Source organism: Ochotona princeps, chromosome 2 (genome assembly GCF_030435755.1).
Source record: "Ochotona princeps isolate mOchPri1 chromosome 2, mOchPri1.hap1, whole genome shotgun sequence".
NCBI lineage: Eukaryota > Metazoa > Chordata > Mammalia > Lagomorpha > Ochotonidae > Ochotona > Ochotona princeps.
In genome coordinates, this window is record NC_080833.1 from 86,135,666 (window position 1) to 86,155,110 (window position 19,445).

Below are 19,445 nucleotides of genomic sequence, written 5' to 3' on the forward strand. Positions count from 1 at the left end.
TTTGAATCTTGTTCTCCGTCTGTCAAAAACAGAACTGATCTTAGTGTATGCTTCAACTTTAAATTCTCTTCCTGGGAGAACTTCCAGGTTTGGTATATGTTCCTTTTATTTCTACCACCTGTGTCATTATCTGGCAAAGTTTTGCTTTGGGAACTTTGAGATTCTCTAAGCATAAACATGGGCACTGTCTACATCTGACCTCAGTAAACCGAGAGAACAGTCAGCTCCCTGGCGTGTCGGCAGCACCTGGAGAGATTTCTAAGCTTTTTTTCCTAATGATTAAGTAATCACCTAACATATAAAAGTAGTTCATCTTTATGGGGTAACGTGATATTTTGGTGTACGTATATACATTGTGTAACATACGTTATACCAGTATCGATCTTTTCTTGATGACAAAACATTCAAAACTCCTCCTAGCTTTTTGTTTTAAAGAAAAACACCCAGCGCTTGTGATTACTTATAGTCACATTACAGCAGCATTTACTCCTATTTTTCATAGCCCTCCTTCCCAGCTACTCTGCAGCCATCACTGTTGTGATCTGACCCACTGTGAGGCCAGCTTAAAAAAGTTTCCACATATGCGTGAGATCATACAATACTTTCTTTCCTGTGTTGGTTTATTTTACATAGCCTCTGGTTCTATCTATGCTGTTACATATGAAGATATTTTGTTATTTATAGTAGCTGAATAGAATTATGCTTCTGTACCACACTTCCTTTATCTAGTCTTCAGTTAAGACACATAAATTGTTTCCATTTCTTGGTCATTGCAGTGTTGAAATAAACATACAAGTTCAAATTTCTATTTGACAACTGATTTCAATTACCTTTGAATATAAATACAGTAATGGGATTGCTGAGTCTTGTGGTAGTTCCATATTTTGTTTTATGAGGAACCTCTGTTCTGTTTTTCCACATGGCCATACTATTTATATTTCCACCAATGATATTGAAGGTGGAGAGCTTACTAAATACATAAATTGGGAGTTAAAATTTAGGTTAAGTCTCTGCCCACAGTGCCAGCATCCCTTATGGGTGCTGATTCAAGTCCTGGCTGTCCATTTCTGTTGCACCTTTCTGCTGATGTGGCTGGGAAATCAGCAAAGGCTGACTCAAGTCCTTGGGCCCTGCACCGATATGAGAAACCTGGGAGAAGCTCAAGGCTCCTGGCTTCAGACCAAGTCAGCTTGGGCTGTTTCAGCCATTTGGCTCCTGAGCCAGTGGATGGAAGATCTTACTTTGTCTCTTTTCTCTCTGTGTAAATCACCTTTCAAATACAAGTAAATACATCTTTTTTAAAAAAAGGTAGATTTCTAGACCATCCTTTCAATGATTCCTACTTAGTATGTGAGAAACTAAAATGAAAGAAGACTCTAAGGTGTATTTGATGACCAGTTGGGTTAGAAAATTATTACATTAGTCACTCTCATTTTATATTATTAATTGGTTTGTATAGATTTAATCATCTAAATAACCTGAAGCATCTGCTGGCTGAAGACTAGCTATGTCTCAGAGGTTTGGGGCGCCATCCTTAAAGGCACTGAGTTTACAAATAGTAACATGCAAACTGTTGAATTACCAAATTTGAACAACAGTGAACTGACAAACCAATATTAATGTTTTCATTTCTCTTAACTTTGCTATGAAGGTATCCAATAATATTTAATTTCTAGTTGGTCTGATGGATTATCTCTCTTGGAAGATTGTTACCACATGGAGTCTTAGTGTAAATAACAGTTGAATATTTGCTACATTTAGATTTTAGATGATCCAACATTCAATTGTACAAGCTTAATTTTCTGTGTATTGATAGTTTTTTCCACAGTTTTTAGTAGTTTGGTGATTATATGAAGAGTTTGGAACAATGACTGTGGCTTGGTTTTTTTCTTGCTGTTATTCTTATAAATCTTATATTCTATAGTAAGCAGATATAATTTTGCTGTCATGAAAGATGGAATTGTCACTTTAATAAACAAATTTGTTTTCTTACTTTAGTGTCATTCCTCTCTTAAAAGAATCTGTTGGGATATTAATGCAGAGAACTCCTCCCTTGTTGGAAAATGCATTACCTCAGTGCTATCAGAGGGTGAGTTTTAAAGCTTCCAAACCTTTGAGTTTTATGTTGTTTCCAAACAGTTAAAGGTTTTCAGTTTTCATAAATATGGGTGCACTATATGCCTAACCTATTGATGAAGATTGCCATTTATCCAAACCAGAATAAAATCACCTGAAAAAAATTGAGCTTTATTAAGAAAATAGTATAGAATTTTTCCTCATTGAAAAATTGAACAATTCTTTTAAAGTACAATATGAACACCAGATGACATTTATTCAGCATACACTTTTTTTTTTTTTTTTAACTTTTAATTAATATTTAGCATTATATGACAGTTTCATAGGCTTTGGGAATCCCCCTCCCCCTCCCCCCCTCCCCTCCCCCCTGGTGGATTCCTCCACCTTGATGCAGCATTACAGTTCAAATTCAATCAAGATTCTTTCCTTGCAAACATATATTAAGCATGGAGTCCAGCTACTTATTGTCCAGATGGGTTGAACAGTTTCTTGGGGAGACCATTTCTGGTCCGAAGTCAGAGCTGGTATAATATCATCACAGTCAATTAAGAGTCCCAATATAACATCAACAGCAATTTGCAATATTATGGAATTGACATAGTTTTGAGTAACCAGTATGTTAAAGAAAAAAAAAAAAAAAAAAAACAAAGAACAAAATAACAAAAAAAACAAGTCCTAACCACAACCTATGATTAGCTCATTGACATCTCAATTTTAGTTTATATACAGGACCGGACTGGCTGCTATATACCCCGAAAAGGCCACAGGGTACCATTCAGCTGTCTCATGTCTATTTCATTTTAGTATTTAGCCATTTGTTGTGTTGAAGTATAATTTTGTTGATCTTGGCAGATTTTGGGATAATCCAGACTGGCCTGTAACTCTAACAAGATATTTGTCGACATTTAAGGTGCAGAACATTTTTTTTTTTGGGGGGGGGGTGTGCAGGGAAATCCTCAACACCATGGTGAGGAGTGACCAATCTTTGTGTCCCACCCAGCAAGGCATGAGCCAATCCATGCCATCAGCATACACTTTTTAAATATTTTATTTATTTGAGAAGCCAAGAGAAAGAGAGCCCCCATTTATAGGTTCGCTCTTTAAATGCTCACAATGGCCAAACCTAGACCAAGGAGAGACGGGTGCCAGGAACTGGGTCTGCTTCTCTCCTACAGAAACAACAGGAGCCTCACAACTGGAGCCATGGGTGTTGCCTCTGTGTCTGCGTTAGTGGGAAGCCAGAATCAAGAGCTAAACATGGATGTCACACCTAGACATTCCAGTGACAGGAAAATCCCAACCAGTCAGTTCTTAAATTCTAGCTAAATGTCATTCCCCAAGTATACTTTTTTATTTCTCATTTTGTACCATATACTTTTCTAAGATTCAGAGGACATGGTGGTAAGCAAGTTCTCGCTTAGCGTATCATCTGGTGGAAAACACAGACACTACGGGTTAGCCTAGTGGCCAACAGTCATACCTGTGAAGCCAGCACCCCATATAGGTGCCGGTTCATTTCCCGGCTGCTCCACTTCCAATCCAGCTCTCAGTTGATGACCTGAGAGAGCAGTAGAGGATGGTCCGAGTCTTTGGGACCCTATACCCAAGTGGGAGACCAAATGCAGCCCTAGTTCCTGGCTTCAGATGGGCTCAGCCACAAACATTATAGCCATTTGGAGAGTGAACCAGCAGGACCAAGGTATCTCTCTTGGTCCCTCTCTCTCTGTGTCTCTCCTCCTATTTGTGAATCTTCCTTTCAAATAAGAACAACAACAAAAAAGACACTAAACCTTAAATCAATAAAGAACACATCAGTGATAATTGCTATTATAGAAATAAAATAATGTGAAAAAACAGCCATGTTGTAATCTAATTTACATTAGATTCACTGAAGAAGTTATTTTCAAGGAAACCAAAACCTGGATGATAACATTTAGCCATATGAAAATCCTGGTGATAGAAATTTTAATACAACAGTGTTATGGTTGGAATTATTTTAATGGATTTGAAGAACAGGAAAAAAAGCCATTATGGCTAGAGCATAATAAATAATAAATAAATGGAAGAGCTACTTGAAATGTTGCAAAGAATGGCATTAACCAGATCCTGTAGAGATTTTCATCCTGAGAGCCTCAGATTTGACTCTTAGTCACTGGCAAACATTGGAAAATTTTTAGACATTAGAATTATCATGAATCTCATATTTTATATGATTGTCCTGGCTGTTATATAAAAAAACAGCTCTAGGAAAAATAAACACAGAAAAACTAGTTATGAAGTTATTGTTATCTTAAAAAAAAAATGCAGTGGTTTAGGGCCAGTGTGGTAGCTTAATAGGCTAATTCTCTTCCTGCAGTACCAGCATCCCGTATGGGTTCTCGTTCTGGTCCTGGCTGCTCCATTTCCCATTCAGCTCTCTGCTTATGACCTGGAAGAACAGTAGAGTATATTCAGGTCCTTTAGCCCTTGCACCCACATGGGAGGCCTGGAGGAAGATCCCGGCTTTAGATTGGCTCATTCCAGACATTGTGACCATTTGGGGAGTGAAAGAGCAGGTGGAAGATCTCTCTCTCTTTCCTGTGAATCTGCTTTTTTTCTTTTCTTTTTTTTTAATGGCATAGACTATTATTGCATTGAAAGTGGAGATAAATATATATTTGGGATGTTTGTGCAGGTGAATTATATTAACACAAAGGAAAAGTATTGACTCAACTTGACAGATGGTACTGGCGCTTCTGAGTTTCAGGCTGGGCTGGTAGGGTTCTGAAGATGGAAATTCTACCCTCTGCATACATACACATTGAGTTATTTTAATATGTTAAAACTAAAGTGCCTATTATACCTATAGCGAATATGTTTGTTAAATACTTGAATGTGCAGATTTAGCATGTCAAGGATATATTAATAACATCTAAAGCATGAAGATTCTACATATTTATCTTGGCAGAGGTTGTAGTTTTATTCTATCAGCTCTGCCTTCATCTTTAGACTTAGCATACAGGTGGAAAAGCCAGGAAGCGAAGTGATTAGTAAAGGAGCTAGAAACCAGAAGTGTTGAGTACCACAGCGTTGAAGTTGGAACAAGTAATCAACTGTGCCAACTAATTCTGGAGAGATCAGTTAAGGTAAGAATGATTGTTAACTGGCATCATGAACATCACTACTGTTTCAGAGACATGTAGAAAGGAAAGCATGATTTGAGTGGATAAAAGGAGAAGGAGAGACAATTGCTACAAATAACTGTTTTCAATACTGTTATTATTAAAGGAAGCAGAGAAACAAATTGAAAGCTTGGATTTGGATTTGAGTTCATTAGAGTTTTTGCTTTTGAAATGGGATATTTTAGAACAGTTTTGTCCCATGGAACCTTCCGAGATAACGCATGGAAATATTCTAAACTCTGCATTGTTGAATAGAGAAACCCTGGATTTGTTAAACTTGCTTTAATTTTCACCTCTCTCTCTCCTTTTCTCTTTTTAAAGATTTATTTATTCACTTCAAAGGCAGAGTAACAGAGAGAGAAAGAGAAAAAGAGAGAGTAATCTCTCTACTGGAAAACTCCCCAAGTGCCCACACACAACCTGGACTAAACCAGGTTGATGCCACGAACAAGGAACTCCTGTAGGTTCTCTCATGTGGGAGGCAGAAGCCCAAATGTTTGGGTCACCATGTGCTGCCATATTCATTAGGAGGAAGCTGAACTGGAAGTAGGGGAGCTAGAGCTCTATCTAGCGCTCTTGTGGGGCAGTGGGCATGGTAAATGGCATTTAATCCACTGCACCGCAGTACCTGCCCCAAGCTGATGCATGTGAATAGGCACATGTGTCCAGTGATTTTTGCATTGTACAACAAAGTTCAATAACATGTGATTACCGATGGGAACTATCCATTGTAGAAAAACAAGGTAATGTTACAGTAGTGAAAGATTATTCAGGAATGAAATTCTTGAGAAGGTGAACAAGAATACAACCCAAAGCAAAATGGAGGGATTAATTGTAGAGAGGAATACTATGTCTCCTGAGGCCATCGGTGACAGTTGACTGGTACAGGTAAGGGGTTTCTGTGTGTTTCTGTTTTCTCCATGATTCATGAAACTATGTAATCATGCAGAGATTAAAAGGGTAGCAACAACAAAAAATAAAGGTATAGAGTGATCTTCAGTGGTATTTTTGAGTTATAGAAAGAGAAGTATTGCCAAGTTAAAAAATGTGGTCGTGATATGAAGTTTAGACTAATTACCATAATTGTGCAGGAGAAAGGGCTAATTTATTAAACTGAAGTTTCTATACTTTTAGATTATTTTATATGTATTTTTTTAATTTTTAAAAAAGATTTATTTATGTTTATTACAAAGTCAGATATACAGAGAGGAGGATAGACAGAGAGGAAAATCTTCTGTCCAATGATTCACTCCCCAAGTGACCACAACGGCCAGTGCTTTGCTGATTCGAAGCCGGGAGCCAGGAACCTCTTCCTGGTCTCCCGTGCAGGTTCAGGGTCCCAAAGTCTTGGGCCGTGTTTGACTGCTTTCCCAGGCCACAAGCAGGGAGCTGGATGGGAAGGGGAGCTGCCGGGATTAGAACTGGCGCCCATATGGGATCCCGGGTGCATTCAAGGCGAGGATTTTAGCCACTAGGCCACGCTGCCAGGCCCATATGTATCTATTTTAGATGAATTTTCTAAATTATGTTTTTATACATGTAATATACACTATTTCCTGAGCACCACTTGGACCAGGCACAGTTCTAGTTCCTGAAGTTACAAAGCAGTCTCCAACTTTATTGAAATTAAGTTTTTTTTTTTTCTAGAGAAAACAGACAATAAACTGTATATTACTATATAACTATGTATGGTTTTAAGCCAAAAAGTGTAAACTAACCAGGAAATGAAGAAATAAAAAAATTGAAGTTTCTGGTAGAGTAACAAGAAAAGGACTTTTACTATGAAGACTTCAGTACACACCCAAACAAAGTAGATCATGTAAAAATCTGGGAGAAATAGCAACAACGAAGGCAGATGAAAATAGTAAGAATTCTGAGACAGCAGAATGCCTGGCTTTGAAAGACTACCAAGGAGGTGTGCTGGTGAAAAGGGACTTTAAGAGGGGGAAGAAGCACAAAAATTCAGGCCCATGGAGTTATCCTGAAAGTAATTAGAGGCCCTGCATGGTAGCCTAGCTGCTAAAGTCCTCACCTTACACGCACTGGAATTCCATAAGGGGGGGAGATTCAAATCCCAGCGGCCCCGCTTTCCATCCAGCTCCGTGCCAGGGCCTGGGAAAGCAGTTGAGGACAGCCCAAAGTCTTGAGACCCAGTGCCCACATGGGAGACCGGATGAGGCTCCTGGCTCCTGACTTTTGATAGGCTCAGCTCTTGCTGTTGAGGTCACTTGGGGAATGAAGTAGGCCCAGCTCCGGCCGTTGTAGCTGCTTGAGGAGTGAATCAGCAGATGGAAGATCTTCCTCTCTTTTCTCCTCTCTATATATCTGATTTTCCAATAAAAATAAATCTTAAAAAAACGTATTTGGTGGAATCCAGGTTTACTGATATGCTATATAGTAATTTCAGTGGGAGGGACACTTCAAGCATGATGTTATATCTGTCCTTTGTATTTCAGGTGCAGCAGTTACAAGGAGTTTACAGTTTACAAGAGCAGCACTTCTGGACTTTATGTTCTGATGTCTATGTTGGGACCCTGAAATTAGTAGTAGCTCCTGATGCTGATGCCAGGTGGATTTTAAGCCAAACACATAATATTTTCACTCAGGTATTACTTTACTGCTAACTTCTTTTTAAATGTCTTAAAATTCATTGTGCATCTACTGGCTTTAAAAATAATTGCTGTTTAGCATACTAAGTATGTATGTTACTGAGCTCTGAAATAAGCATGAAATTAACTTTTTTTAACCACAAAATAAAATTTGGGAGATTTTAATTCATATTATTAAGAAAGATCATTCCAGTTTGCTCATTGTTGTACTGATTTGATTTCATTCAAGAAAGAGTAAATCCCCCTTCACTGTAAGGCATGTTAAATGCCATTTGAAGCCAAGAATTCTAAAATAGAATTTGAAATGAGAATATTACCTTACTGAGTTTTTCTTGATACAGATTGAATATCTTTTAAGTGAAATGTTTAGACCAGAATAGTTTCAGATGTCAGGGGTGTGTGTGTGTGTGTGTGTGTGTGTGTGACATTTGCATAGACCTTACAAGTTGAGCATCCCTAATCTGAAGAAAAAATTATGGATTATTGTAAATTTCTGATTTTCAGATTAAAGATACTCAGCCCAAGTATAGTTAGAACTGAATTGTGAATTCGTGTGTTTGTGTGTGTGTGTGCTCATACATATGTATATGTATGTATAGCAGTTACTGCTTGCATAGCAGTTATACCATAAGATTCAAGGAGATTACAATGGTAGTAATTGACAGGAAGATCATGTGAATAACACTTAAGGAAAGCACACAAGTTATCTTAGCAGTCTGGTTTGCTGAAAATATTTGGAAAAAAAAAACCCTGGATATTGACACTTCTGTCAAAATTATTTAAGACAGAACTCTAATTGAAGAATCTGTTTCTATCCTTTGAAAACATTTGATTGAAAACTAACATTATATAATATCAAGGGAAGTATAGGATGTGTTCTGTGGTACTCTTGCCAAATGTGTTTTAGCTTGAAACTATCATGAGCAAACAACCCTAACAACTTCTGCAAAACAGCTTAGATTCTTTAAAAAAAAATCAACGTCAAAAGGAAACAGTAGGCAAAGGATAGTTACAGATGCAAGGAGCCTTCACAGTTAAATGTACGCTGTGATCCTCATTTGGTTCTTGGACCGAGAGGGGAAAACAGCCAAAGGGGAATGAATGTAATTAAGAAAATTTAGAACTAATTGTATGTTAATTTCTTAGATGTGCTAATAGCATTGTGACTATAGAAAAATGTTCTTACTCTTTGGAATTAATGTACTGAGGGATTTCATGCTAAATTGTCTAATGTTCAAATATTTTCACAAAAAAATGACAAATATGTGGAGGAATGAAACACGCGGCAAGATGTTAATGATTATTAAATGTAGGTTAAAAGTACATAGGTATTGTACTATTGGTTTTAAGCATTTTAAAAATAACAAGTTGAAAATTTTAAAAAATCCATGTCCCACATTGTACATACTTGCACTGCCCTCTGTCCCTTCCTCTCCCCTGCTCTCCCCCCACCGCCTCTGCCCTGCTTCCCCCTTTTCCAGGGCGAGAAAGAGATCACTTCATTCATGGGCAGAAGAGCATAGGATGTTACTTAGTTGCATTCAGGGCCTTAGAAATGAATGTTGGTCTCTCTTCTCTAAGAAAGAAAAAATATGGTTGGATTCCTTTGGAGATAAAATATAAAACAGTTTTGCATGTAAGTAGGATCACAACCAGGTGTCTTTCTTAGCAGATGCTTAACACTTTGGCTTTCATAATGAAGCATACAAGGTCTTCAAAGCATGCTTTAGTCCTTTATGTGCCTCTTTCATGTTTCAGGAGAAAAAGGAAACAATGCTAGCCTTAATCTTTCTCCCTCCACCCCCACCCTTGTAGTTTCCAGATCATTTTTCTTTTACCCTGGATTTTCTTCCTCGTCATGTGCTTGTAGCCTTACAGGGAGAGCTTCTGTTGACCTCTAGTGTGTCTCCTACGTTCCCATGACCCTGCCACTGTATTCCACTGTATTCCACTGTATTCCACTGTATTGCCACTGTGTTCCCTCTGGAAGGGAATGGCATTTCTAGGTTTGGAAATGTTGGAGCAAGTGTATCTGTGCTTAAACACTGCTCAGGTTGTAACTGAAGTAAGGTGGAGGAGGGTCTTTGGGTGACTTTAAAAATCTTGGCTTATAAAAATGACTGAAATTGAAAGTTCAGCTGCTTCTTTGGTTTTATATACTGCATTTGAGGTTTGAATATTTTAACCCTGAAAAATATTTTAAGCCTTTTTATCAGCTAACATCAAGTCAGCTTTATTTATTTATTTGCAACAACCAGGGACTCTTTGGGCTTGTGATGAAGATAATTCAATAGGTTTATATATTATATGGGGGAAGGGGCAGTCAGCCTACTGATAACCTTCAATGCTGCACTTAATGATTTTTCAGGTGTTTTAGTCCTGACATTGGCAAAATTACAATTTTTAATGCATAGACTCCTTATCTGTGAGTAGTTGGATATAGACAGACATGGATATGCATTTTCATTTGTTGAAATTTAGTATAAATCCTTTTTTTTGCTTTAAATATAACTTTTACTTATCAAAATAACAAAACTCAGATTATTCTGCTTTTTACTTAAAATCATACTGTTTCTGTAGATCTATTTCTTATAGAAAAATTTAAATTCCTGGTTGACGTAGTTCCAAAAAACCAAAAGAGTCATTCAACAATAAGTTTTACCTCTCAGTTTATCATTCTGTAAGGTATTTTTCTTGCAGATGATCTAAAGTTAGAACTTAGCTCATATTTTTTGTTTAAAAACTGTTAGTTAAAACTTACATGAGAGTAATTTAAATTTATAAGAACACCATCATCAAACCTTTGAGTATCATAACTATGTTTTACATATGAGGCTAATTTGTGACTTTTTACAACTATATATTAGGTGTTGTCATTTCTCAACTCATTTTCTCAAGTTATCAGTTAATGTTTAAAATAAAAATGTTATTGGACAGGCAGATATACAGAGAGAAGGAGAGACAGAAAGAAAGATGTCTCATGAGTTGATTCACTCCCAGATTGTCATAACAGCTTGTCCAGGTCAGCAGCAGGGATCAGGACTGGAAGTGGAGTAGCTGGGACATGAGTCAGCATCCATATGACCTGCTGGCACTTGAATAAGGAAGATTAGCCCGTTGAGCCATCATGCCAACCTCAAGTAATTTTTCATACTCCTTTGTTAAATGTGATATTGTTTGAAAGAACACATCAAAGAAAAATTCTGGAATGTGTTTGAAGGGAATTGTAGACTTTAGTTGATGAAAAATCAATGGTATGCTTTCAGCTGATTATCCTCCTCAGTTCCACACAGCACAAAAGACAGTTAAGGATATTATTTATTCCTTAATACAACTGTGGTGTGCCCTCTCAAGTGCTAAGTCTCCAGCTTCCTGCTTCAACTCTGTGCCCTATTCTCTGGTCTCAAAATAGAAGTTAACATTAATGCTCAGGAAGGAACCCAAAATACTTCGCACACCACACACCCAGATCGGGGTGTTCCAAAGTTTAGAAACCTTCCCCCTCTTATAATCTCTGCTGGGCTCATAATCTCTTCCTGGCTGAGAGAAGACCTGTTATCCAGACCTATTCGTGGGAGCAGACAGAGTCAGAGCATCTACCCCTAATGTGGGTTGCTATTTTCCCCTGGGTTTTTTACATTTCTGTTTTTGGGGTGTGTGTGTATGTGTGTATATGTTTGTTTGTTTGGTCAGATGCTTTAATTTTTTTAGATCTTTTATTTGGCTTGCCTATTCTAATTTTTCCTTATCTATCTTTCCATTGTCTTTGCTCACCACTTGTAGTTGAAGTCTGGCAGAACTCATCCTCCTGGGGAGGTTGGAGTAAATAACCATAGGATATAAAAGCCAAATGCACCCCTAGGTCTACTGTTTTAATTGTGTGCTGTAAGTGTGCAGTGGTACAGTAATATTGATGGAAATAGTAGCAGCAGCTGCTAGCATTTATAGAGTCCACCATGTGCCAGGCTGAAATATACTTAAGAAAACAGTTGATCCTCACAAAACGATTAAAGAAACCAAGACCTAAGTTAATCTTGACTTGACATGTAGTCACCCTCACTCCCTGAATATGATTTAGCACATGGAAAGTAAGGCCATTTATAAAGACTTTACCTTGAAGGGATAAATAATATTGTGCTTGTGTGTTAAATCATGAACTTACAGAAAATTTCTGATTGTTCTATTACTTTCTATTGCATATTCTAACTTAAATTTCTTTCTTCTGAGTTGTTCTCTTTTCCACAACATGGAATATATGTGGAGGAGAGTATTAAGCATTTGTCATCAGATTTACATTTATTTTCTTAGTAGCATATATATATATACTCTAAGTATCTAGCCATCTTTCTCATTTTAAAAAGTGTTGACTGTGTGTGGCTTACCAGTTCTCAGGACACAATAAGTACATTGTAACTCTCAGTGTTTAAGTGCAGCCTCTCAGTACCTCTGCCTTTGGTGGAGCATTGCTGTGCTGTGAGGCAGTATAGGCCGCGTCACTAGGGAATGGGTAAACTGTAGAAAAGCTTTGCATTCTGTGAGTAAGGGACATCTTAGAACTCGTTGGAGATCCCATGTTTCTCCCTACTTTGAAGGAAATTGAAATATGAAAATGGAAAGCTGGAAAACTTGAAGCTGTCCCATTGGGACAGATGGATAGAGTAAAAAAAAAAAGAAATTCCCCTCTTGTTAGACTGAGCTTTTATGGAGAAAACAGTCCCTTAGGGAAAGGATATCAGCTTGAGTAATTAACTCATGATTATGCAAAGATAATTTATCTAACCTCTTTGTTTTTCCTCTTTCTTTTTCATTGCCTTGGGCTACTTCAATTCATATTACCATCCTCACATTGTTAAAGATAAGGATAGGGAAAATGGCCAACAATGAAAGGAGCCTGATTTTTTTTTTTTTTTTGCCATTTTACTTTCATTAATATTTTTGTTAAAAGAGAAAGTTTACGACTATGGGGCAATAGCTGTTTTCTCTTAAGGTTAGATATGTAAGAATTCTGTAACAGCGTGCCTCCGCACATTTATTTCAAGAGTGATCTGGGGGCTTGGCAGCGTGGCCTAGTGGCTAAGGTCCTCGCCTTGATCCCATATGGCCGCTGGTTCTAATCCCGGCGGCTCCACTTCCTCTCTGTCTCTTGTCCTCTCAGTATATCTGACTTTGTAATAAAAATAAAATAAATCTTTAAAAAAAAAAAAAGAGTGATCTGGGTTGAGTAAATCAAACTAGGTATTTACAATCGTAACAATTTGTGATGGTGTTTATAACATATAAAATCTTTTCTCATGTATTCATGTGTGATCCTTTATAGTAATGTATGTTCTAAAGATTTCCTAAACATTTGTTACTATTGCATGAATGAATAACAGTTCTGTGAGATAGGTAGGGTTGATATTTATCAAGACTATTTTAAAATGAGAAAAACACATTTGGTTTTAATTTGCTCTTAAAGATTATATAAAGCTATTGCCCTTTTCCAGCCACCTGCTGCTCACCTAAGGAGAAGGTACTATTACATGTATTATCTGTAAATTAGATAACAGATAGCTTTAACCTAACCTAGGATAGCTCTTTGTTTTTTGTTTTTTAGTGAGGCAGAAAAGCTGACTACACATTTTTTCCTCTCATACAAGTTCCAAGGGTCTCTTGTTTTGTTTTTGTCTTTGTTAGTATTTCTGACTGTCAGCATTCCTAAGTGCGAGTCCTACTACCTGAATGTCTGAATAAAGCCATGATAAGAAGCAGTGCTTCTTGGAGCACACAAATAACTGTAAGAAAGTAGTGCTACAGACTTTTCATCTGCAATCTGGTTTTCTCCTTCCTGTTAAATAGTACAGTTTACCTTTTTTTTCTAAAGTATTGCCAAGAAAGACCTTGTTGTGAATTTTAATCATTGTTTAATCATGTTTTATTGAAAGAAGGAAATTGGTAGAATTGCAGCTCATTCAACAAATGCTCATTGAGCATTTATTGTGTGCTGGCTGTCCTTGTGGTTCTGAGAGTTGGCAGTTAAAAACAAATGGTGCAGGACAGAAATTGGTAAGAAACTTTGATTTTTCTGTTTTGTTCACTATCATAGTCCTATAGAACAAAATTGTCTGGAATTAGATGCACTGAACGCATTTAACCATGTGCTTAGGGTAGGCCTCACTAACATCTGAATACAGAGCAGGAATATGGCATCTGTCTATCTTTAGGAACATGTCCCAGGCAGAAGGGCCAGTATGGCAGAGTGAACCGAGGGAAGGTCATTGAGGGGCCAGACCATGCTGGATCTATATGAACTACTATTAGCAGACTGAACGTGAAGTCCTAAGGGAGTCCTATCAGTCCATTTGCTGTCTTCGGAACAGACCAGTGCAAGGCAAAAGCAAAAGCAGGAAAACCAAAGCAGGCTGTTGGAAAATCTAGGCAAGAAATGACAGTGGCTAGGACAGGCTGCCAGTGGATATGCAAAATGGCCATATTCTGGCTTTTGCATGATTTTAGAAATAAGACAAATAGATTTTACTCATGGATTAGATATTTGGTATGAGATGAGAAAAGGTTTATAAAAAGAGCAATTTTAAGGAGAGAATAAGTGGAAGACTACAGGAGGAACATTTTAGAGGAGGGGGATGGAGTTCAGTTAGATTGTGTTCTGGTGGATATCAGATATCCGAAGAGAAATGTGAAGTATGTGATAGATTCCAGACTATAAATAGAAATTTGAAATATGCATCCCACATGAGAGCGTGTAAGTAAGAAGTGTAGGAAGACAGGATGGGCCTTTGGGTGTTTCAGTGTTTAGTGTTCAAAGACAGGAGGAAGAACTGACCAGGAGAGTCGGATTGACCAGTGAGATAAAAGGGCAACCATGAGAGCCGACACGTGGGGAAACATTTAGTAGAAGGGAATAATCAACCTTATTATTGATAAGATGCTAAGTAGTAAAGGGAACACAGAGATGTGTAAGCAACTTGAAGGTAACCTTGACAGTTGGGGGATGTGGTGAGAAACTAAGTTGAGTGGAAGTAAATTCAAAAGAAGAAGAGAATACGCATTGAAATGGTAAATGCAGACAATCACTTTTGAGGATTTTTTCGGTGAAAAAGCAGATATTGGGACTATAACTAGAAGGTAATGTGGACCAAGGGAAGTTTTTTGTTTGTTTTTACAGATAGACAATACTGCAGTGTGTTTGCATGGTAATTGAAAGGATCCATTGGAGAGGGAGAAAATGACGACATAGAAGAGATAGGGCACAATTTTAGAACAGTATTCCTATGGAACAAGTTCATATCCACAATTGCAGAGAGGAGTTAGAGTGTAAGATAATTAAGTGGCCAATACATAGTTACTCTTATTGGAGTGTTTGCAATTATTTATCATGGAAGGATGGTGACTGAATTGATTTGTACGTGTTAATTTGTACATGTTAATTAGACTTCCTCTAGTAGTAATGGTATGTGGGAAACCACACTCTTCTAATGTCACTGAGAAAAGGCAGTGACTACCTTTTGTGTGCTGTGGTGGTAGTGGTAAATGAAGACTCTTTTTCAACTTATGAACATGTTTGTAGTTTTTTGTTGACTTATGATTTTTTTTTAAAAAAAAGAATTATATCCCAGAATCAAGAAGAAAAACAGTTCTTTTTTAAAAACTGAGCTGTGGGGCTGGCACAGAGCGACAGAAGTCCTAGCCTTGCACAAACCAGGTTCCCGTATGGGCACCGGTTTATGTCCCAGCAGACCTGCTTCCCAACCGGCTTCCTGTTTGTGGCCTGGGAAAGCAGTCGAAGACAGCCCAAACCTTGGGATCCTGCACTCATGTGAGAGACCCAGAAGCTCCTGGCTTCTGTCTTTGGATCGGCTCAGTTCCGGCTATTGCGGCCACTTGGGGAGTGAATCAGTGCACAGAAGATCTTTCTCTCTGTTTCTCCTCCTCTCTGTATATCTGACTTCGCAATGAAAGTAAATAAATCTTTAAAAAAAAGAAGAAAAAAGTGAGTTGGAGTGCTAGCATTGTGGTACAGCAGGTTAACACCAGCATCTATATCACAGTGCCACTTCAAGTTCTGGCTACTCTTTTTCCAATGCAGCTTCCTGCTAATGTGTCTGAGAAAACAGCAGAAGATAACCCAATAATACATGGGCCCTTGCCACAGATTTGGGAGACCAGAATGAAGTTAGTGACTTCTAGTTTCAGCCAGATATGGCTGCTGTGGCTAATGGCGGGGGTGGGTCATGGGGGGTAGGTTACCCAGTATATAGATTCATATTTATTCTCTCTGACTTTCTCCTCTCTCTCTCTTCTTTTTCTTCTTCTTGCTGTTCTCCTTCTCTTTTTCCTCCTCTTCCCTTATCCCCTCCCTCTTTTTGGGCTTTCAACTAAATAAATCTTTTTAAAGAACAAGTTGTGTGACAGCATTTGACACAGTGTGTAACGCTGCTCGGGACCTCGGCACAGTAGCCTAGTGGCTGAAGTCCTTACTTTGCATGCGTCAGGATCCCATATGGGTAAAGTTTCATGGCCCAGCAGCTCCACTTCCCATCCAGCTCCCTGCCTGTGGCCTAGGAAAGCAGTAGAGGCTAACCAAAAGCCTTGGGACCCTGCACCCACTTGGGAGACTCAGAGGAAGCTCCTGGCTCTTGGCTCCAGATCAGCTTAGCTGCAGCCATTGTGGCTACTTGTGAAGTGAACCAGCAGTGGAAGATCTTCCTTTCTGCCTTTCCTTCTGTCTGTATTTCTGCCTTTCCAATAAATAAATAAATCTCTAAAAAAAACTCTGCTTGGGATGTACCCGCAGCCTTGTTATCAAAAGTGCCTAGTGTTAGGCTTTGCTCTTCTCCACTTCAATCCAGCTCCCTGGTAATGTGCACCCTGCGAAGCAACAGCTGATGACACAAGTACTTGAGTTCTGGCTGCCCATGTGGGAAACCCAGTCTGACCCCAGCTTTTAAGGGCATTAGGGTAGTAAGCCAGTGATTTAATATTTCTTTCAAATAAAATGAAAATAAAAATTAATAATTAATGAGGGTGTATTCCTTGACTCTTTTGTAATATGTATAGATGATTATTGGCTTGTTTGATTTTCTAATTTTTTTCCTTTTTAATTTTTCAGGCTGGAGTGAGGCAGCTTTATGTACAGATTGACTTTGCGGCCATGTAATGACTGAAATTATGGTGTACTTTTCTTTTGGACCAAATTATTCTGGTACTGTACAATCCAAAACATTGTACCCAGCTTCTTAAAAATAGAGGAAACATCACTACAGCTCCCTGGCATCAAGCAGACCAGGTAGTGTCAGGTGTTCGTGTTCTGCCGGGAGTTCACAGCTAAGGGATAAGAACTAAGAGGATATTTCCTGGACTTTTAGTCTTGTCTTTTGTGCCCCTCCGTTGTAAACCATTTTGATTTCTGACATTTCTGGTTGTGTTTCAGAGTGTTGGTTTGTGTGTTTTTAGTTCTTTGGGTTTTCATTTTTCTGTTTTTTAATTCCTTCCTTTCTTTTTTTCACTTGTTGTTTTGTTTTTGTTTCTTGTTGAATGTCCTCCTTCCTATTCCCTCACCCAAGTCAGTAAGAAATTCAGGATGGGCTTCCAATCATCTGGAACGTCTTTACAGAAGCTGCTGGAAACCACTACTTTCATTTCCACAAAACCAGTGTTAGTTTAAAAAAACAAAAAAAAAAAAAAGAAAGAAAGAAATTGTTTTATATGCAGTGTCACAGTTGTTGACATTCATTGGTATAATCATATGTTTGTTAAATCGTTTGTTCCTCGCAAACTTATGAACCAAACCATATTGGGTTTTCAAAGTGCCTTTGTATCAGAAAATGTTTGCCAGCATAGAATTGTAACATCAAAGGTCCCATGTATTTTTTTTAATGGATATTGTGTAATCTGTACAAAACAAGACTCTTATTAGCAATGTATACAGATTATCTTTTTGTGTACTTCCAACATAGATTTAGATATATAAAAAAAGTTTCCATTTTTGTCTTATCTCAACAAAAAATAAAAGGTTCTATTTTGCTTTTTAAACAAACTCTATTATCACATTAAATTACTTTGTGGACTATGTATGCAAAACTTTGCAAATACATCTGTTAAACAGAAAGTTGTTTTGACACAAAGCAGCTGCTAAATTCCAAATTTCTTTAAATCTGTGCTTTTGGCAAACTGTCCTATATCTCTTCTTGCCATTTTTACGGATTTTATTCATGGAAGGAAAAGGCAGTGTAGACTAAAGGAAAGAGTAGCTGTGATGGTGTTTTGTTTGCTTTTCATTCCTCACATGCCAAGTTACATCATTGTTTTCCTGTTTAAGCTTTGCACAAATACAACTGCTTTCCAGAATCCTATAGCAGCATTTGATTGTGTTTGAACTATTAAAGGTACGGAGCAAATGTGGTGATGCAGAACTCTGCCTAAGCAGGTATCGTAGGGGTGAATAATAAATAAATAAGAATATTTCATAGATTCTTATGTATTTGAAAAATAAAATTACAATTTGAGATGATAAATGCTTGAATACACTACTTAAGTATTCTGCGTTTTCATAAAGATGTATTGATCTGGATAAACATTTTTCCCATGTACTTCTTTTTATGACAATATATATTCACTTTTAACTTTAAAAAATTGAGAGTATTGGAGAAAAAACACTGCAGGGCAGAAATGATTGTTAGTAGTCTGAGCCAATAATAAGCACTTTTCAATGCCGTGGCAGAAATCACAGTTGATCTTATCAGTCTTAATGTTATTCCTTCTTTTATTCTTGCCCACAACTTATGAACTGTTAGTAAAATTAGACCATTTTCTTCATGCTTCTCTAAACCTTCAGATTTCCAAGGACCTTTTTTTTTTGTCAATAGTCAAACTGACAGATAAAGTAAGTTTCTACAACATGTTTGCTTAATGGCACTTCTAGAACAAAGAATTCCTGCAGTCAGGTATATGTGACTGAAACAATTGTTTTCACATCTTCTAGAAAAGAAAGCACTAGAAGAAATGTCTCGAGAATGGTAGTGTTTTCTCTGGAGGTTTGCAACCTCACCTACCACATCCTATAAACTAGAATATTCTGTTGGTTTGGCATATTATAGGAAATGATAGATCTGGAAAAGGCAGTGGTTTTGCTCTGTCAGTTTTACCAGTGTATTTTGAAAATCTAATTCTGCTTTTAACTGAGCCCTCCAATCCAAGTTTTTGTCAAAATGAATATGCACACTTTGGTTATACTCTCAATGCATAAAGGCATTTTTTTCTTTGATAAGGAATGTTAGACACATGAAACCACTTTGCACTGGTTGCAAGAAGTTAACAGCTTATAATGATTTCATAGGTTGACATTAACATTCATGCTTTAATTAAATGTTAGCATACCCACGTGCACAGCCCTAAAAATTTTATTGGGGGGGAAGGTTTATTCCTGGAAATTCTTCATTTTATCAGTGTTATTGGCACAGATGTATTATTAAAGTAGATAAGTTCACTGAGAAGTACCTGATTGCTCTTAAACTTAGATAACCCTTATGTTGGGTTTAATCTTGCTCTGAGAAATTTTACTTTGCCAGCTAAACTGTACCAAAGAGGAATATACTTATAC

General features: G+C 37.6%; 1 protein-coding gene across 2 annotated transcripts in view; it reads left to right on the forward strand.

Annotated features, from left to right (window-relative positions):
- Positions 1–17,542, forward strand: part of SLC30A7 (solute carrier family 30 member 7) — a 70,109-nt gene extending 52,567 nt beyond the window's left edge. For both annotated transcript variants that reach the window (XM_004582004.4, XM_058659674.1), the window contains exons 9-11: positions 1,999–2,089; positions 7,694–7,843; positions 16,956–17,542. In XM_004582004.4, the coding sequence (XP_004582061.2) occupies positions 1,999–2,089; positions 7,694–7,843; positions 16,956–17,003 (289 nt within the window). In that variant the 3' untranslated portion in view covers positions 17,004–17,542. The remainder of the gene's footprint in view (positions 1–1,998; positions 2,090–7,693; positions 7,844–16,955) is intronic.
- The last annotated feature ends 1,903 nt before the right edge of the window (positions 17,543–19,445 follow it).